The sequence below is a fragment of the Lepidothrix coronata genome, unplaced genomic scaffold (genome assembly GCF_001604755.1).
Source record: "Lepidothrix coronata isolate B3197 unplaced genomic scaffold, Lepidothrix_coronata-1.0 Scaffold63, whole genome shotgun sequence".
NCBI lineage: Eukaryota > Metazoa > Chordata > Aves > Passeriformes > Pipridae > Lepidothrix > Lepidothrix coronata.
The window spans coordinates 54,919-76,067 of record NW_016690243.1 but is presented as its reverse complement, the minus strand read 5'-3'; the positions used below and the strand labels follow the sequence as shown (position 1 = coordinate 76,067).

The following is a 21,149-nucleotide window of genomic DNA, read 5'->3' as shown; positions in this document are numbered from 1 at the left end:
CCCATAGGGAACCAAGGGAAGATTCATGTGATTCCCATATTAGCAAGAATCATAGAATGTTTAAGGGTTGGAAGGGATTTTAAAGATCATTTAGTCCCAACCCACCCTGCCACAGGCAGAAACACCTCCCACTAGACTGGTTGCTCAAGGCCCTATCCAACCTGGCCTTGAACACTGCCAGGGTTGGGGCACCCATAGCCTCCCTGGGCAACCTCTCCCAGTATCTCACTACCCTCACAGTAAAGACTTTATTCGTAATATCTAGCCTAAATTTCCCCTCTTTCAGTTTGTACCCATTACTCCTTGTCCTATCGCTACAGTTCCTGATGAAGAGTCCCCCTCTAGCTTCCCTGTGGGCCCCCTTCAGATACTGGAAGGTTGCTATGAAGTCTCCACACAACTTTCTCTTCTCCAGGCTGAACAGCCCCAACTTCCTCAGCCTGCTTTTACAGAGGACGTACTCCAGTCCTCTTATCAACTTCAGGGCCCTCCTCTAGACTTGTTCCAACAGTTCCATGTCCTCCTTATCTTGGAGGCCCCAGAGCTGGATGCAGTACTCCAGGTGGGGTCTTCCCAGAGCAGAGTAGAGGGGGAGAATCACCTCCTTTGACCTGCTGGCCACGCTGCTTTTGATGCAGCCCAGGAGTGGATTGGCTTTCTGGGCTGTGAGCGCACACCACTGCCTCATGCTGAGTTTTCATCAACCATCACCTGTGGGGTTACAGTCACCCCCAAGTCTTTCTCTGCAAAGCTTGTCTCAGTCACTTCTCTGCCCAGCCTGCTGGTGTGTCTGGGATTGCCCTGATTCAAGTGCAGGACCTTGCATATGGTCTTGTTGAATTTCATGAGGTTCACATGGCCCCACCTCTCAAGCCTATCCAGGTCCCTCTGGATGGCATCTCTTCCTACCAGCATGTCAACTGCACCACACAGCTAGGTGTCACCAGCAAATTTGCCGAGAGTGCACTCGATCCCACTGCCTTCGTCACCAACAAAGATGCTGAACAGTGTTGAGCCCAGTACCGACCCCTGAGGGACACGACTCGTCACTGGTCTCCATGTGGACAATGAGCCGGCGACACAAATGCTACACCCAGGCAGCGAGGCACTCGGCTGGGCAGGAAAACAGCCCTCCCGCTCCACGCCAAACCACCGCTCCCCGGCCAAACCCCTCCGCAGTGCCTGCAGGGCTGTGTGAGGGGCCTGCGGGCCTGTGTGAGGGGTCGGCGGGGCTGTCAGGGCTGTGTGAGGGGCCGGAGGGTCCACCCCCGGGCGGTGCCATGTGCCGCGGAGGGGGCACGATAAGTCCCGCCACTCTCGCCAACCGCCCCTTGGTACCGCCCGCCCCTCCGCGCCACCTGACCACCTCCTGCTTGTCTGCGCATGCGCGCCCCATCTCCCCGTGCCCGAGGCTTGGCCCGGCACCGCCCGGCCGCCGGGCTGTGCGCCTGCGCGCCGGGTCGCGCGTCAGCGTCGCGCGCCGTAGAGGCGCGCGGGGTGAGCCGCGTGCGGGTCGCCGCCATGACTTCCGCGCTGGAGAACTACATCAACCGTATCCGCCGCGGGGCACGGACGGCGGGGACCCGCCCGACCGGCCTCCCGCTCCTGCGTGGCCGCGGGGGCGGGACGGGACGGGAGGGGAGGGGAGGGGAGCCTGGCGGCGCGGGGCCCTGAGGGCGGGGCTGGTGGCGGCTTGCGTTGCTTGGGCCCTTCCCGGGTGGCAGTGTCGGTTTCTCCGTAAGAGAGATCGGCTCGGCAGGCAGGGCGGAGGTTACAGGAGGTCACTCGGAGAACAGGGTCCCCCAGCAGCACCCCGTGCTGCAAAGCGCAGCGTTGCACGATCCGTGGTGAAGAGCGAGATTCGCAGTGGGCCTGCCCACCCCAAGAGCTCCTAACGCGCCTTTAGTTACCAGCTTTGCATCACTTGTTCAAAACCCGGGACTTGGGGTTCTTGGAACGCTTTTCGTGCTGTTTTTTTGTACTTGTAACCCATGGGCATTTTCAGTTTTATTCACAAACAATACGACAGTAACCCGAAACTATTCAGGATGATGGATATGTGGTCACCCAATTGGGATAATGAGATATTATGGAGATGGAGAATGCTAGGCTTAGGATCACCCCTTCAGAGCAGTTTTTTAAGGACTTAAAGTGTTTATAAAACTGTTTATGTTTTTGCAATTTTGAGGCAATGCAGTTAGTAATGGGAAGAGAGGTGAACTCAAATCTTTATTCTGCTTTTAATGCTGTTCATGTTTGTGTATGATTGTCCATGGTTAGGTGAAGTGAAACTTTAAAGGAGATTTTCATAAAAATGCTATTTTATCAATTGCTGCTATCAACCATGCTGCTTTAAAAAAAATGCTGATAGGCTTTTCTGGCTCGTAATGGCTCTTAAAACCTATATTACATATGAATGTCTCAGAAAATCATAATGGTTTTATTTCAGATATCATTAAACATTTCCTTAATAAACTACCAGGTACTGTTGCAGTAATTACTTCTGATGGAAGAATGATTGTGGTAAGACTTGTATTTGTTAACATTTTATTTTCCCCCATAAAGATTTTCCATCATGGCAATAAAGAAGCTGTGTTAGGATATTCTCAGTTACATATTCACACCTTTAAATCATAGAGTACAGAATAATGGCCATAAGGCTTAAAAAAATGTTGTAAATGCTTACTGATTCTTTCACATCAGCTTTATCCATTGATAAATTTCTGCATACACATGCTTTGACTTTTTTGTCAAATTAAGTTTTCTGTGGAAATGCACAAGAAAATGCATTTCTCTTCAGTAATTTGATTTCTATCTAAAATGTCCTCTTTGTCCTGTAAGCTTTTCAGCTTTCATGGTAGAACCATTTCTTCCAGCATTGCTGGAGAATTGCTGGAGAATTGCTGTGGGATTTGTTTATGCCTGAAAACCTGAGGTTTGGCCAACTTATATATTAGACTGTATAATATTTTGGGTTTATTGCTTCTGTGTTTTGGTGGTTTTTTTTCTTGCATCACTTCCCCCCTCACACACACCTTTATGCGTATGTGTTTTGAGTGTAACTTAACGGTGTGATTGTTGCATGAGGATTGTATCTTTCTGTCTGTACTTAGCTTCATGCAGCCTCTGGAAAAACAGAAAAACTACTGGCCTCACCAAATCTGTGTGTCTGAAGTCAGTCTGATAAACTTTGTGTTGTGCTACAAGATACTTTGTACCAAAAAGATTTGAATGGAGTTGGTATATGTGACTCCTTGCTATGTGGTTAGATGATATAAGTGAATATTAGCATGATAATTTTAATTTACTAAACACAAAATAATTTACGTCAGAGATACCACTTAAAATTGCTTTTTAGGAATGGTTTCAGTATTGTTGACCACAAGAATCCAATTTTTCTGGTTTTTGTTTTAGTTAAATATTTGATTTCTAGAAACTTCCATACAAGGAAGACTAAAACAGTGTAAAAACAGTAAAATTAGGTTTTTAGAGGTCTGTCACTGATACAAGGGAAACTTTACTTCTTTTAATACTAAAGCCTATTTTAGCTTTCAGCATGAACACTCAGTAATAAATGTGCACTTTTCTTAAATTGATTATTGCTTTGAAAATTACTTTCTTTGGCTATTTGTGTTTAAGCCAAACAATAAAACCTAAATAGAATATCTATTCTCTAGTACCTTAATTTTGCTACCTTGTTTAAGATATCTTTGAGAGCAAATATGATAAATTTAAGAATTAACTGAAGTGCTTTATTTTTGTATGTTGTTTTCAGGGAACACTCAAAGGTTTTGATCAGACCATCAACTTGATTTTGGATGAAAGCCATGAACGAGTGTTCAGTTCTTCACAAGGAGTTGAGCAAGTAGTGCTGGGATTATACATTGTAAGAGGTGATAATGTGTAAGTATAGCATGTCCTTGTTTAAATCTGTTCATATGAACTTAGTATGTACGTGTGCATGTGTTTGTGTATATATGTATATTATCTGTATAAATCTTGATAGCCCCAGACACCTTGCACCTTTGTATCTGTGAGTAGCACTGTAGTGTCAAAGTATTGTCAAAGCTGAGGCAACCAAGGAAGTGTCTGAGTCACCATCCCTGGAGATATTTAAAAGATGTGTAAAAGTGGCACTTAGAGTCAGGGTTTAGTGGTGGGCTTGGCAGTGCTGGGGCCTGGATCTTACAGGTCTTTTCAGACCTAGATGACTCTGATTATGTACTAAAGAGCAATCATCTACATTTACGTTACAGAAGTGATTGCATTGTAATGTTAAATGTGGTTTTAAACTGAAAGAGGAAAGATGGAGACTAGCTGTTAGGAAGAAATTCTTTACTCAGAAGGTGCTGAGACACAGGAACAGGTTACCCAGAGAAGTTGTGGATGCCTCATCTCTGGAAGTGGTCAGTGCCAGGTTGGATGGAGCTCTGAGCAACCTGATCTAGTGGGTCAAATGTACGAGTTGATACTTGATGTAAATACGCTTACAAAATGAGAGTAAAAGCTCAGTAAATGCAGAGAAAAGTAGCTGATGTGCCCAACACATGGGAGGGTTACAACAGAAGTGGAAAGAAAGCCTGGTAAGTGGGCCTGCTAGGAAGATTACTTTTGCAGCAGCATTCTGAAACTGATGGCAAAAATAATATTTTTTTTTAATCACAACTAGAAAAAGGGTATGTTGTAGTGACCAACACGTGAGCCTGGATAGGAGTTTTCATCTTCTAATTCTAATGGATATTTCTGTACAAAGAAATATCAAGAGTTAAATTTATATCTAGGTGCATTTATCTGACATCGTTGAGACATTTTGGAATGCTTTCATCACATTTGACTTAGGCTTTTAAGAAAAAGTAAATTGACACATGTGCAAAGGTAGGACTAAGCATGCTACTCTACCAGTAACTTTTTATTCACATACTATAAACGTGTATAAAAAGCCAAGTAATTGTTTACTGCTTCACTCTTTCATCATACCAGACAGCTACAATACTCAAGTATACTCAAAATATTCTTTTATAGAATTTATTCTAATTTTTTTGCAAACTTAACAAACTTGGAAACATACTCATTACAAGGAATAATTCGGTATTCTTGCAACTCTTAACAAACTGACATTTAATATTCTTATAGGAAGAAGTAAAAAGAATCAACGGCTAAGTAACAGTAACTTCAAAATAGGCGACTCATAAAATAGGGAAGGTATTGGAAAATAAAAGGGAAGAAGCAGTCATAATATAAAGTGCTTCCAGGCATTCCAGACAGTGTGCATCACTAGAAGCTTGCAGGGAACATGCAGCATCAATCAGAAAAAGTCAATATGATTAACAACAAATAAGGGTTGTTAAAAGGAAAATGACAGTTTCTGTTTTAGAAGTGTGTGATTAAGGAATAATAACCTCATTTTTTTTTTATTGTAGTGCTGTCATTGGTGAAATTGATGAAGAGACGGATTCAGCTCTTGACTTGGGGAATATTCGAGCAGAACCCCTAAACTCAGTTGTGCACTGAAAAGATGAAAATGCACAGGGACTTTGTAAATCTTTGGTTGTACAGACCTATTTAACAACGTGGACAGTTTTTACAAATTGTGTTTGTTTAGACACCAATTTTTTATTATGAATATGTTGTAGTTTTGCATGTAAATTAAAGTTTCTACATTTTACTAAAGATACTTTCATTGGATTTCCTTTGGGTTTTTATGCTGCGTGAGTTCACTGGGAAATGCATGCTGGCAAAAGCAATCAGTATCAGTGATGGTCCTGATAGTGTGTAAATGTACCTTGTTCTTAAAATAAGATCTCTCTCCTAAAGTTAAACCAAGCTCTTTTCTATTAACCCAGGATTATGTGGAGGTAGATGTGTAATAGTCCGTTTAACTATCTCTAAGTGTAGTTCTGGCCATAAGTAGAAAACTGTTCCTTGTGGTTGGTTTTTTGTGTGTGTGTGTGTTTAGTGTAGAAAGGAAGAATGTTGAAAGCTTTCACAGTCAAATTAATGGCTTATTCATATAATACATTTTTTGTTGTTTATCAGAGATTGTTCTCTAGTCCTCAAGACTATACTGGAGGTGCAGGAGTTCTTAATGACTTAATCCTTGTGGAGAAATTAAATTGGAGAAAGAATGACTTTTGAGCAGGAGCACAAAACTTAAAACAAATACATACATTTATTTGAAGCCCATTAAGAGAATGAGACCAACTCATTCTCTGTCTTCACCTTTCAGCAGCTGTCACGTTGCTCAAAATGTGGGTAAGATCTACAGAAGGAGAATTGTGTGTTTGCTAATGTGTAACCATTATCTTAGAGCGTAGTTTAGAAGACACCAGAGTACTTTTGGTAGGTAAGTTATTTATTTTCAACAAAACTTGCTGCAATATTGAATATAAGGGTCCCATGTAATCATAATCACATGTAGGCCTCTTACAAACCAGCAACAGCCAAGTTAAGTGGGACAAGCTCTGTGCAGTGTAGTGTGTTTTAGGCCACGTCCTATTGACTACCCAGCAGAAATGCTGGTATGGTGGCAGCAAGAGGAAGTCAGTACTATGGAACAAAGCTGTTTTCTGTGTCCATGAGTGTGCCAACAGGCCCAGTATTTTTTCCCTCTAAAAATGTGCTGCCAAAAAAAAAACAATTTAATGTGCAAGTTTGAGGGGTTTATACTGGTTTTAATATTAAGTGGGATTTGGTACTTTTCATTGCAAGTTCATTGGAAACCAAATACATTGAACTGAAAATATTTGTTCTTCATAAAACCTGTCTCTCAGTTCTTGTAACTTCCAGCTTGTTTTCTGAGATTCTTCTTGATGAAGCATGCAAAGCCCTGCTAACCTTTTTTCATATTTATCCATCTTGTGATCTAGTAATGTGTTGTAGGTTTCTGTCCACATTTCTGCAGGGAATTGCTGAGCAGACATCAAATCAGGCAAATCAGGGGTTTTCTCTGGTTACCAAAAGTCAGTAAAATCTGGCTGTAATTAGTTAAGTCAAAAGAATCAATCAGTTTCATTAAACATTCAACAAAAAAGCCCTTTGGCAACTGAAACGCTGATATTGGCACAAGAGAAAAGAAAGTGAATAGTAATGATAAAGAACAAAGAAAGATTATTAAATTAGCTACTTTAGAGTGCAGAAAAAAATGTAGAGGCAAAGAGGAGTATCAGGATGAGCTGATTTTTAATGCTCTACTCAGCTTTGGGTGTATTAGGAGGGTTATAGTTGAAAAAAAAGTTGAACACTTGTGTAGAAGCACTGGAAAGACTGCGGAAATCTGTTGCTTTGTAGCTGAGGAATTAAGTTTGAAGCTGAGTCATGGAATGTTAATGCATATGGAGACCATGTGCCTTGAGCACATCATTTGCAAGGCAACTCCTTGGTCCTGTATTTGTTTAAAGATTTAAAATATGACGAGCTGCTGATGTGAGTTATCCTTGAAGTGCTGATCTCAGATACAAAACTGGAACCCACAGTAGTGAGGTTTATCCATAAAATCCAGGGACTGACCAGATGAAAAATCCAAGTCATTCAGAAATTGCTGAAGCGTGATCTGGAATATAAGTTTCACAAGTTTGCTGTTTAAAACACAGATTGCAAACCCTGTCTTCCCTTCAGGTGAGTTACCTCAGCTATTGCATGCACTTTTTCTGGGCTTGAGATCCTCTGTGTGCCCAGAGTTGTGAGGAGCTACAGCTTGAGAAAGTTGTATCTGCTCTGACAGGCTAACCTCAACTTAGAGCATTCTCTATCTTGAGAAAGGTAAATTTAAGCTCCCTTTTAGAAAAAGATCCTAACAAAAAGTGCTGGCCCAGAAAATGGGTTGATTATATGCAGAGCATTGTGAAGTTGACTTTGCAATGAGATAGGCAAAGGATGGCCAGCTCACATGACTGGTTGGGACTGTGGGCAGTAACTGAGCCCTGTTGAGATGGAGCCCTGCTCAGAAGTAAAGTTCTATCTAAAACCTTAAAACCAAAACCCATGGAAGTTGCTTGCCTTTATGCTTATCAGCAATGTCAAGTTTTTCAGAGTTGTGATTTTTGGCTTATGTTCACATTTTGTTTCAATTTCTGCTCCAACATTTCCTTCAGTTTGATGCCATTGGTTTAGGTCTGGATTTGACCAAAGCCTCTTCTGGATGTACTGATGAAGGGATCAAGGCCAGCAGACATAGTCAAAAGGGGTTTATTGAAATCAAATTTAGAACTTTATATGCTTTTTAAAATTATAACGCAATTAAAGCCTTTTGAACTTACTGGGGCTTTAATCTATAGGGGCTAACTGGGTCCCTGTAAGTATATGGTTCAGAGAAGCACTCAATAAAACAGTATTTCATGCAGGAAGGTGAATTATAACCAGAGTATTTTCACTATTTCAGTATTTCATTGAATCAAGCCTGTAGCACCGTCCAAGCTGGAAAACAGGTCACTAATGAGAGTAACTTTTATGTCATTATTTTCATAAAGGAATCAAAGTAGGAAAAATTAGTGGGATTGAAACCAGAAAGTGGACATAGAGTGATGGCCTAGTATTAGTGATTCTGAAAAAGAAAGCTAGAGAATGTTAGTCCCCAGCAAGGGAAGAGGAAGAGTAGAGTGGAAGCTCAGCATGTGTGAAGCTTCTATATGCATCTTGACAGCAGGGGAACTACTAATGTGAGTCATGCCTATGAAATACAAGATGATTTATGCTTGCTAGTTATATTTGGTCTATGATACATTTTGGCACCTGTGTAAGCAACTCTACTAATTTTTAATAATTGGGTTCTTATTTCTGCTTTACAGTTGGGTAAACTGCAGTTAATTCTTAGAATAATGAAAATAAGTCTGTGGATTTTTTTTTTCAAAGTGGAAAAATTCTTCAGTTGCAGTAAAGATCCAGAAAAGCTGTGTCATATCAATTAGTTTTAGCTTCTCTGTTGCTCAAATAATAAAGCATACTTCAAGTACCAGGTATTCACAAACAACCATGAAACCCAGATGTGCCAAAAGGTCATAGATAAAACCTTGAGATGAGAGAGGGGAAACTTGTACCAGACTTAGCTTAAAAACATACGAGAGAAGATAGTAAAGAGCCAGGTGTTTGTCCTGGAAATCCTGTTCCTGATAGGCTCTTTCAGTGTGCTCTGTTTTGTCTTAGGGTCCCTTTCAGGGGCCTTTTTTTTACAGTAATTTTTACAGTAATGGCAGAAATGCTGATATTTCTTACATCAGCAGCATTTTCCCTGAAGAAAATAAAAGCTCCACTGACGCAGGTGGAAATCAAAGCCAAAAACACAATAGCATTCAGACTTTTGCCAAGAACTCCTTGCTAGCACTAAAAGCAAGACCTTATCTACACGGTAATATCTTCCTTCCTGGAGCCTTGTAGCACGTTCCAGGAACTCAAACTTGCGTAGAACAACGTGCTGCTGCTTTTCAGCCTTAAATCAGTAACCATTAGTGGCACTGAATGCCAAAAAATTTCACTCAATGCTCAACTTCTTTCCTGCTACTTGCAGTTTTAGATAAAAGGTGTTCATTACTTCAGGGAGTGCAAGAACATGTGCATGTACTGGTTTTGTCCACTGAAACATCTTTAATGGTTGTCCTGAAGTCTTCTTGTTGTTCTATACTCTATCTTATTTTTAATTTAGTGTTGAAGTCAGCAGTGGTGATTACAGTGCTCTGCATAGAAACAGGAATGAAAAGTGTTCAGGTGGAGAAATTAAAGAAACTGGATTTTAAGTAGCATAATCCATAAAAAATAGAAATAAGCAGGATAGAAACCTGTTGAATATGAACAAAGTTGGGCTTTACAGCAGTGATCACTGTAGTAAAATTCCCTTTAACACAGATACAGATGTTGTATCTGCACATTACTCATGAGAAATACTGAGAATTTGTGAGAAAACATTCACAGAAATATTTTAAGGCAAATGGAAGCTTCCTATCCTAAAATGCTACTTTTTAATTATGGTTCTTGCTTTGTATTTTTGTACTTAAATCTTTGGGAATTCTCACTTGTGTAATTTCAGACTTCAAGTCTGCTTATGATGCAGATGGAAACCTGTATGCAGATGAATGCTGTGATGTTTCTGCAGCCTGGTCAGAACTGCTGGTGGTGTATGGCTGGGATCTGCAGCATTCGCATTGACCAACATGTAGGTGATGTTGTGTCCTCGGATACAGGGGATAGATTGTCAAAATTGTATTCAAAGCAACACGCATGCAAAAGACCAGCAAAAACATGTAGCAATAACCCCCCTTGCTATCTATAGCTGTCTCAAACTCAGTTTATAGCATTTCCAATTAATCAAACCATTTCTTGCCAACTGCCACCTAAATACCGCTGCATCTATACCATTTCATACGTACAGACTGGATGTATGGGAGCTCTGCTTTGCAGTGAGTTACTGGACTGAACAGAAGCCAAGGCAGGAAGTGATTATGGCTAAGGAGCTGATGCTGACTGAAAATGTGTGATGCTGCAGAGGAAATATCACACAATAGAACCACAGTTAGTTTGGAAATAGATTTAAAAAACAGAGCACATTCGGATGTAAACAGTCAATAGGACTGGGGCCAGCCTTTCTCCTAACAATCAGATCATTAGAAGTAGAACCGTGCAGAATGATTTCTATGATTAAACTGCAAGTGCAAAATCCATGAAAGCATGTGCTCATTAATGTTTAACGGAAACAGCCTTCTTGCTTTTTGCCATGTTTCTTCTCTGGGTTGTCCTAACTCATCCTGGATACAAGAGTCAGGCATAAGTCCAGCTTAAATCTAGGAAGTGCAAATGCTCAAGGACTTTGAAAAGACAGGCTTAGATTCTTTTTTGTAATTATAATAGGGTAGGATCACTCTCTGGAATTGCACTTTTGATTTACAAGATTGCTTCCATGAAAAGTCATCAGCTCACATTTAATTAAAATTGTCAGGATCCAAGTGGAAACAGTCTCTGATGAGAAACGGAATAGAGTTAGTGATTGTTATCATTTAAGTGATGATTGTTATGTGGGTGAAGGGGACGGCTCCCTGATTTGTCTAGAGCCTACTTTAACTTCTTGCATTGTTTGTAACATCCATCAAGTAATTTTGAGTTTTATGCTCTAACTTCTGATTCCACCATTTTATGGAAGTCCAGCCAGTACAGAAAGCAGTAAGAAAGACAAGCATTAGTATGTTTGTATGTATTAATTTCATTTGTGGATAAGACATGTACAATGCTTTACAATGACACTGTATGTGCAAGTAGTTTTGAGTTTGGTTCTAATTATGCTTTTTCTGAGTTTCAGCGTCAGTGTCAATGCCAGCAGAATTGCCCTTAGCTAAAAGGAGGCAGGCTACCTTACTGCTAATGCCACACTTCAACACAGGTGTGCCCTGAGCAATGCCCTTCATCAGCTTGGGCCTTAAAGCAGCTGAGCATTATTTATGAAAGTACTGAAGTTTCCATGTACTCTGCCATGGGCCACCTGAGCCTTAGTAACTTAACAAAACAAGAAACTTCTCAGATGACAAAGGTCCTACTACAGCACCAAGAAAGGCTTTATCAGTGAAGATAATCTAGACATAAGGAAGTTTTGCCACATAAGTGGCAAAAGCCACTGAGCCATCTCTTTTCCATGCACTTCTGGTACATATTTTTATCTGTTTGCTCCTGGGTGAATGCCTAGAACATCTACACATCTTGTCTTCCACGTTCAAAATGAAATCTAATTTTTCTCACAGTGACTTGGGTCTAGAGGGCAAAATACAGATGCAGGATTTTGTTTAGGAATAAAGTCGGAAAGTAACACAATCATTTCTGGAGAGGAGATTAAATTCAGCCCATGTTTAAAGTAACTGTTTCTTCATCCCAAAACAAATGGGTAAACATCACCCTACCCTAAATATGTACTTTTTTTGATGGAAGAAGGCTCAGCTCCATTGCGGATACCAAGAAACTAACCAGGTTTTAAAGCCCAGCTTCTTCAAAATATCGGTGCATTCCCAGGATACAGCCTTGCAACTGTAGGGAGGACATCATAAAACAATTTGAGTTTATTAATAGTAGATACAAAGGCATGTTGTTGATTAGGTTACTCTGAAAAATTGCGTGGAAAAGGGAGATGAAATGTGCCTGTATCATTCAGAATTCCTTGGTAAATAATTTCTGCTCTGGCTGCATAGATGCTGTGAAAGAACTGTTAGCTTTGTACTGTGTTACTTTTGCCTTGATGTGCTAAAAATATGTAAGCACCATCCTCTTTCATGAAAAGCCATTCAAGAGGAGCATTTGAGTTGGATATTAACTGTCTTCTCATTTTTGAAACAGGGAATGTAGTTGTATGTACAGGATTTTGGTAATACAACTGGGGATAAAAAAGTGACTTTTCACTAAGGCTATAGCAATCAACAATTCAGTGGCAAGGTGACTGGCAGCACTGTTGACATAGGTATCACAAGTGTTTATAAACGTGAAGGAGGCAGTTTTTTGTTTACAAAGATACCTAGAGCTCCATTACATTGTCCTTGTCATTTGCAATACACAGCTGTACTCATAAGGCCCCACTAGTACATGGTCCAAATTATCCTGAATAAAGCATGGACTGTGCTGCTTGCCTATGTAATTCATTGTCCTTGTTGTGCTTATAGCAGTGATTAAGTTAATAGTAATAATTAATGATTAATAATTCATACTGCTAGTAAGTAGTAGAATGGTCAGCTATTACAGTAACCTCAGCTAAAGTACTGCTTAAGCTTAGGATAGTGACCCTATGTATTGTCATGTAATGTGGTATCAGCTGTTTTCACTGAACACCAAGAATCAGCCACACACTTTTAAAAATAGGTTTTTCACTACTTAACAAAAAACCAAACATCATTTTTGAAGTTAATGAATTGACCAGACTTTCCTTTATTGTTATGCTAGATGTTAACACTGGCTTTCAGTTTGCTTTGTCCAGCAGTCAATAAATCATAGAATCAGAGAATATACTGAGTTGGAAGGGACCCATGAGGAACATCAAGTACTCTTGGCCCTCCGCATGACACCCCAAGAATCACACCATGTACCTGAGAGTGTTGTCCAGACACTTGAACTCTGTCAGGCTTGGTGCTGTGACCACTTCCCTGGGGAGCCTGTTCCAGTGCCCAGCCACCGTCTGGGTGAAAAACCTTTTCCTGATATCCAACCTAACCCTCCCCTGACTCAGCTTTGTGTAATTTCCTCGAATCCTGTCACTGGTTACAAGTGTGAAGAGGTCGCTGCTCCTACGCTTCCCCTCATGAGGATGTTGAAGATTGCAGTGAAGTCTCTCTTCAGTCTCCCCTTCTGCAGGCTGAACAGACCAAGTTACCTCAGCTGCTCCTCATACAGTTTCCCTTCCAGGCCCTTCACCATGTTCGCTGCCCTCCTTTGGACACTCTCTAAGAGCTTAATATCTTTCTTATATTGTGGTGCCCAAAACTGCACACGATATTCAAGGTGAGGCTGCACCAATGCAGATCAGAGTGGGACAATTGCCTCTTTTGATGAGCTGGCTCACCAAGAGCCAGCAGTAAAGAAGCATTTACTATTGGCTTTTTTGGGCAAATAGATCTTGTAGCTTGTTTGGTTTCATTAACAGATTATTAATTAGATTATTTTCTCTATATCCAGATAAGGGTGGTGAGAGGTGCCTTGAAGGTAAAGGGAAGATGAAAACAGGACAAAGTTGGTCAGTATGCTGACAGGAGACCAGAGTTATATTTCCTCTGCAAAGCATCAATGATGCAATTAGAGCTGCAGAGGTCAGCAACGAACTATAAGCAGGTCTCTGGATATTTCAGAGGTCAAGGCCCACTAGGTGGACATGCAAGGACTACAGTAGCACTACTCAAACAGCCTTTAATGAAGTGTTCAAGACACTACTCTGGCTATAACAAAAACGAATCATGTTTTGCAGCTGCAGTTCAGTGCAACATTCTGAAGACTGGAAAACCCAGATTACTTATTACATCATTTGCTCTTGAGTGAAAAAACAACTGGTATAATTAGATTTTCTAAAACAGAATTGTATATTCTGTACAATCAAATTACAAAATCTAGTAATCCACCCACAATACTGACCTGAGTTTCTAACATACCTTAGCAAGAAAGGAAATTAGGAGACATGGTTGCTTTCTCTTTGGAAAGAGATCAGGAAGTCCCAAAACCTAAACTTGACTGTTATGGTGCAAGCCAGAGAAAGCTGTGCTAAAGGAAAGAAACACGCACCACTCTCCCTCTATCCATGGAATTACTCACATAATGGTAGAAAGCTACCAGATTGGCATTTTCCCCTTTACAAACCCATGCCAACTCCTCCCCATCACCATTTTGTCCCTAACATCTTCAGAAATGCTTCCAGGAGAATGTGCTCCATCAGCTTCCCAGGCAGTGAGATGAGGCTGACTGGCCTGTAGTTCCCCAGCTCCTCTGTCTTGCCCTTCTTGAAGACCAGCCAGGTATTTCCTGGCTTCCAGGCCTCAGGAGGCTTCCCTGACTGCCCTGGGTTCTCTGAGATCATCAAGTGTCCTTGCTGTGACACTGGAGATGGACTTTCAAGTGAAGGAATGGACTGGATTTCTCTTTAGCCTCTTCCCCCCCACCCCGTTGTAATTGCTGTCACCTGCTGCTTTGCCAGATGCCAACAGTGAATTTCTGCTCTGCTGCTCCAGCAGCCAATGGGCAGCACACAGCAGGCAGGAAGAAACTTTCAAACACGTCTTGTCCCAGTTTGTCCCCATGACAACACAAAGTGAAGGCCCAGAGGTTCTGCACCAGCTTTCTCAGGGGAGGGGATGCTACAGTGCACCGCAAGCAGGCTGAAGAAATTTCCTGTTATCTTTGAGGGCTAAAAACAGGGATTTGCCTGTGTTTTATGGCTACCAGAAGCTCACCCACTATTATCTTCTGCCTGGAACACAAAGAGGATGGCTCTAAAGCACTAGAAGAGTCTGGCAGCTGATTAGTAGCAATAGCTCACCTGTAGGCCATGATCTTAACACGACTGTGCTTCAAGTCTTCACAGAGGAAGGGGACACATTTGCCTGGCCTCTGGGACAGGCTGAAGATGCACCTGTGAGCAGAGCTGAAGGGAGCAGAGGAGAGCTCTGGAGAGTTCTATGGGCAGAGAAGGGGTGTAAAGGAATGTCAAGAAGGGGAACAATAAAACAAAAGGCATGTCCTGGATTGCAAAGTTTATTAAATATCAAGTTGAATTATACACAGTGTGTTAGCTTCACAAAAATGTATTCATATAAAAAGGAAGAATGTCACAGCAGCATTTAATGCTTTCCTCGCTGACTGTTAAATCCTTGAATTAGTCAGTAAACTCCCCCAAATTTTTCCAGTCTTCTACATCTCAGTACAATCATTCTTACATCCATCTTTTCCAGAACTGGGACTTTGTTCTATAGTCTTCAGATTGCTGGTGACTTTTCAGGATGGGAAATGACAACTCAGATCTTCATTAACAACTGGTAGTTCCCTGAAATAAGTAAAGCTGCTTGTAAGGTTGACACAATGTCCCACCACATCTGGGCTAACAGCTGGGTTACAGACACCGTATCATCAGCTGTTAGCAGCAACAAAAAGACTGCCTATCCTATCACAGAAGTTCTGGAGAGTACTGAGGAAACTTAAAGTTGATGCACTAACATTCATTTTTTTCCCTCCGATTAGAAATGTTTTGGGTGCACCATAGGTTTTGATGCAAGAGCTGCAAATGTCTGAAACTGCAGCAATTTTTAATACAGAAATCAACACCAATACTGTGAAAAGGTACTGAGTTTGTGCCCATTGCCTCTCATGGTATTCAAGTGTACTGTGTGCGTGACTGAGCTCTATCACAGGCTGCCCATGGAGCCTCTGGAGTCTCCCTCCTTGGAGGTATTCAAAAGCCAACTCAGATGTGGGCAATTGCCTCTAGGTGGCCCTCCTTCAGCAGGGGGCTGGACCTGATGACCTCCAGAGGTTCCTTCCAAACTCACCCATTCTGTGATACAAAACAAACAAACCAAAAAGACCATATAACAACTCTTAGTACTACTACGTACTCAGTCATTTTAAACCTACATCGCATAAAGTGATGACAATGTAAAGTGCCCTTTTCTACAGCTTGAACACCTCTAAAACTTTATCAGCAGAAACAGTCACTGCATCAGGACTGAAGCAGCAGGGTGAAAGCCCATCAAATAATGTCCTAAACATTAAAATAACACTGGAAACATTCCAAACACATTGACTAAAATGATTTAACAGAACAAAGCAAACGCTAATGCATTGACCATAATAAGAAATAAATTTGATGATTTTGTCAACCTCAAGAGTCAAGATCAGTCAATCTGCTAGTCAGAAAAAAATGGATGTGGTTCTTATTGTGAGTGCAAAAGAAACCACCTATGCATCAGTAAACCAACAGGTAAGTGCAATGTGCTTGACATCCATTTAATACAGTTTATGAGTTTATATTCCGACTGCAAGAAACATGTTTTCACATCTGAACTGAGGGATGGGAAACCACAGATGCACTATGAAAACCAAATGATTTCCAGAGCCTTTCGTAGCATTTCGTTCAAATCAGGTAATTTTTGGTTAAAACATCACGGTACTCCTCTATTGCTCTGCAAAGGGGATCCTGGTCCACGTGAAGATTTTTTGAAGATCCAGCAGATCCCCTTTCAAGTTCAGCAGTAGCTGGAGAGAAAAGACACAAGATTCCTGGCATTACTTTTACAGCAGACAGGGCAAAATAAGGCAAGGCAAGAACATGACAGGCAACACAAGAGACTGCCATCCAGACAGAGACTTTAAAATTTCCAAGGGAACATAACAACGGAAGGGCTAGGTGCAAAGGAAGAAACCCATTTTTTCCACAATTGCTTATCCGTCAACAGCATTTCTAAAGCAAGTGGAAGACATTCTGGAGGCTACACACTGAACACCTTCAGGCAATCCACAAACGACTCCCATGCTAAACAGCCCCCCAAAGTCTCTGCTTTCCTTTTATGTTCAAACCAGTGATTTATTGCCACACTACTACTACTACACAGCACCAGGCACTGCAAAGCAGTAACTCTGGAGGAAGAAATTACCATGGAACAGGTGCATTTCCTCTTTGGACACCTGGCCTCAAATTCTACTGCATGATTTATGCTACGTACGGCAAGCACTGAATTGATATTTGCCAAAAAAGTACTGAATAATCGTTTCCTAAAAACAGATTATCTTTTGTCACTGATCTTCTTGTTTATTCCAAAAAAGACTGCACCACCTAAGCTACCAAGACAAGCCATGAATCATAGAATCATAGCAAAAATCAGGAACCAACAGCAAAGAATGGGTATGGTGCGGTTTAGTGCTGAATGCCATCGGTGTACATGGGAGGGGAAGTGATGGCTGAAGCTTATCTTATCTTGTGGCTGCTTTGCTGTTTGTGCTTGAGATGAACTCTAGTGAAGGGCAACTTCAGCTTAAGCCAAGGGTTTCTTTGTGCTTGGCTTTTTCCAGGCAACTGCATAACATTGTACGCAACATTTTGGTAAGCAGGAAGTTTTCACATTCAAGTCTCAAGTGGAAGGCTAGCAGAAAAAAACCCTCTGCTTATCACAGGAACTTGATAAAAATGGCTCAAGAGCTGTCAAGAGATAGAAATAGTCACCTTTTTCCTTAAAAACCCTCCTAACATAATGACAGATTACCTTGTTGAAGGTCTCTAGTGATTTTTTCATCCAGTTCCTGTCGTACCTAGAATTAAACAACATACAGAGTTAAGATTTACAGTTAATACAGAGTTTTGGTACTATTACCTAAATATGACTGTTAAAACTCCTAAAACATTCTTAACCTCCACAGATAATGTCACAATAATATCATTCCACAATAATATAATTCCAAATAGAGACATCTTGGTAGGGGGGTTGATTTTTAGTGAAGAGAAACTCTTAGTCAGCCAGGCTGTAGCATTCTCATTGCTGAGCCATCAATGGTAATAGTAGTGCAAAACAAGCTGTAACTCACTAGCTGGGTTATAACTGGGCAACTGAAAAATATCAAGAAAGCACGGTGGAGTTATTGCAACGAGGATATAGCTAAAGTTGATCATCCAATACACGTGCAGACCGTCAGCTAAATGCTGAGATATGCACAAGTGCCATCCACAGGGAGCATTTCAGTTGATGCTGGCTTCTGCAGCTTCCAAAGGGAAGAGGTGCAACAGCAGCTGCTGCAGGGTCGACATATATCATTGTATAGGAAAAAGCATGTGCTAGTATTCTTTTCTTCATCTTAAGATGGAAAATGGAAAGAGCTCCTACAGGTCAGGCCAAGACTTTTCTTTATTGTTACTGCAAATACCATGACACTCATATATAAAAATATAGAGACACCAGTTTTTCTTGCAAAATCTGTACTAAGAAAAAAACCCAACAGCTAGAGCTTCCTCATAGCAAGCGGGTTTTATTACACAACAAAAGTCAGCCCAGATCACTAGACAGGAGCACTTAATCCTGTCTCCCCTAGCAGGTGGTTATTCTAGGGGATAACTAAGCTATTCTCACTAATCATTCTGATTTCAAAGTCTTCCTAAGAAGAAATCAGATCTTTGAAGAGTCATAGACCAGGCGCTCTATGCTGCCGTTCACATTTGATGATACTTGTGACTCCTACATTGTTTCTGTCAAGTCTGTGACACACAGAAGTGAATTCCAAAATAGATACCATGCAGCTTCCAGGCCTACAATGGCCATGAAGATGCTGAAGGCTGTCGACCACATGAGCTATGTTGAGAGGCTGAGAGAGCTGTGACTGTTTCTTTACTGGAGTGGAGAAAGTTCAGGGGGACGTTCTCTGGGCATACTAATGACCTGGTGGGGGGAGTAAAGAAATTGGAGCGAAAATCTCCTCGGTGATGCCAAGTAACAGAAGAAGAAGGATGGGAAAAATCAAAATAGAGGAACTTTCATTTTAACACAAGGATTTTTTTGTTGTTGTTCATTTGGTTCTCCTACAGGAGAACCACCACCCAGTGGTACTTCATTGGAATAGCCTTTGCCTTTGCAGATAGAAGAGGGGAGCACAGAGTTGAAAGAACAATGGAAAAGGTCCTCCCCCCCCAAATCCCCAAACCTCTAATTTTTCTCAAGCATGTTCAAGCAACAGCAAAATTCTGGGTAAAAGGCACTCTTCCCCCCCCAGCACATGAAATGAGACATAGGTAACAGAAAAAAGCAGGAAAACTAATGCCTAGACCAAAAGACGACCTAAACCCAGGACTAATCCAAAGTAAAGCAGTAGTACTGGAGGAATTAGAAGAAACCACTTTCCCTGGTTTATGAAGCCCTCAGAATGACCAGAAGCTCCACAGGACCCTCTGCAACATGTGTGGATGAATCAAGAGAAGAAAAAGCTCTTCTTTGACTCTTATATATTCGATTAACCTTTCTGTACTTCTCATCCCCACCTGAGGAAAGAGAAATGGGTGGAAGTAAAGCCAACACGTGGATTTCTGAAAAGGGAATGAAGAGGCCTTTGAATGAAAATACACCTTTGAGAACTATAATGTGTCTCCACTGTTCTCCCACTCCTCTGGAGAAGGCATCACAGCTGATGAGCCCAAACCTCCCGAGCAGGCACTTCTCACTGCACAGCTCTTCAGGCAGTACCATAGTGGGTTCCCTTGCAGCAGTCACCATCTCAATAATTCTGCTTCAGGAAGCGGTGCTGACTTACTACTTACCGACAGGAGCTTCTTGAGTACAGAGTAAGTTGGATCCTGTAAGACTCCATGAGATGATACTCAGAGTCTAGGAACTCAACTTCAGAGCAGTACTGGAACTCCAGATATAACTGCTGGTACTATCCAGAACTTTCTAAATAGCAGAACAGGCAAGGAGGGTAAAGAGCCTACTCTTCTAGTTTAAAGAAGTTCCATTATAATAGATGAAATCCAAGCATCCAGTGTCATTTTACAGAGGGTGAAGTACCACAGAGGCCATAACATTACAAACGCAGAAACCACAAAAGTACTCGGCAGCAGTCACTCTCTCTCTCAAACTAACAAGTTCAAACTGTTTCCAACTTTAGGCAAAGGTGAATGCATCAGTAAGTTTTAATCAGAACCTAACAGCATAAATAGAAAAAATATTTCCAGTACTACCCAAGGTTAAACAGTACTGGCTACAAACCTTGTCACGTATCTGGCTGCAAAAAGAAAGAGAAGATTTTGATTAAGGAGTTGAAAAAGAAAGAAAACCAGCCTGAAGTTCAAAGGTCTTCAGTGGGAAATAAGAAACATGGCCTACACGTACACAAGGCAAGCAAAAAAAGCTAGCAATACAAGGACCACTAAAATACAAGAGTGCAGGTGAAAAATGAAACTAGAAAAAGAAAAGAAATTGAGAGCGAGAACAGGAAGCAGACATTCCCTTTCTCATCTTATGTAGGGAAACTGGTTTCATCAATCCACCAATTCACACTGGCTGCAGCCAGCAGAGTTCACTATTCTTCTCTGTGTCAAGACAACCACATTCATTTTCCCCAGCCTTTGGCACAGCAGTTAGGATTTAAGCTTGATGGTTCTTAAATGTAACAACAGGCGTCCAGTCCAAAAATCTTCTTGCAACACACATTCCTTGCCTTGGGCTATGGACTAAGGCCACAGTACGGACTTACATTCTCGTACATGGACCACTAACAGTTCCTTCTGTTTTTGACCCAGAAAGGGAAGGTCAGGTTGGGATCGAAGCAAGCCCCCAAACTAAGAAACAAACCCCCTCCAGATATCAGTCATTGAAGGGTGGGGAAATGTCATATGTAGTTGTTCATCAACTTCCTTGAGAGTATGCTCAAGGCTGTGAGACAGACGTGGCCTCAAAAGAAACTGTATGGCTGCTGTTGCAGTCAGGATGCTGAGTGAGAACAGTATCACCATTCTCAGATCTCGTGCATTCTTTTCTTGGAATCAACTCAACTGTTTTCCACAAGTCGATCTGGGAAGCAGTTGTTGCAAAGCGTTGAAGCAGCCTATATAGCGATTTGAACTACACATCTGCATAAATTAGCAACTGGATAAAACAATGAGCCATGAAATAACTTGTAGAAATATTTAATTTCTGTAACATCCTTCAGGGAAGCTAGGAAAGCTAGGTTGCAGCATTGCT

General features: G+C 41.4%; 1 protein-coding gene and 1 long non-coding RNA gene across 3 annotated transcripts; one reads left to right on the top strand and one right to left on the bottom strand.

Annotated features, from left to right (window-relative positions):
• The first annotated feature begins 1,447 nt into the window (after positions 1-1,447).
• On the top strand, positions 1,448-5,674 carry LSM8 (LSM8 homolog, U6 small nuclear RNA associated). The gene is made up of 4 exons (XM_017817912.1): positions 1,448-1,552; positions 2,483-2,523; positions 3,776-3,903; positions 5,421-5,674. The coding sequence occupies exons 1-4, from the start codon at positions 1,522-1,524 to the stop codon at positions 5,509-5,511; spliced, it is 291 nt and encodes a 96-aa protein (XP_017673401.1). The 5' UTR covers positions 1,448-1,521; the 3' UTR covers positions 5,512-5,674.
• Positions 5,675-15,176: 9,502 nt separating this feature from the next.
• Positions 15,177-21,126, bottom strand: LOC108498758. Of its 2 annotated transcripts, none has more exons than XR_001875298.1 (3): positions 17,691-21,126; positions 16,522-16,686; positions 15,177-16,334 (listed from the first exon to the last, which is right to left on the bottom strand). It is a non-coding gene; the product is annotated as an uncharacterized LOC108498758 (long non-coding RNA). The 2 variants fall into 2 exon arrangements; XR_001875299.1 differs by having other exon boundaries at positions 16,522-17,570; positions 17,691-21,104.
• Positions 21,127-21,149: the final 23 nt, after the last annotated feature.

What these genes read in the sequence shown, in the direction of transcription:
- LSM8 (XM_017817912.1), top strand. Translation starts at nt 1,522, where the DNA reads ATGACTTCCGCGCTGGAGAACTACATCAACC. An exon ending in CTGATGGAAGAATGATTGTG is followed by an intron (nt 2,524 to 3,775) that starts GTAAGACTTGTA and finishes TGTTGTTTTCAG; the next exon opens with GGAACACTCAAAGGTTTTGA. An exon ending in ATTGTAAGAGGTGATAATGT is followed by an intron (nt 3,904 to 5,420) that starts GTAAGTATAGCA and finishes TTTTTATTGTAG; the next exon opens with TGCTGTCATTGGTGAAATTG.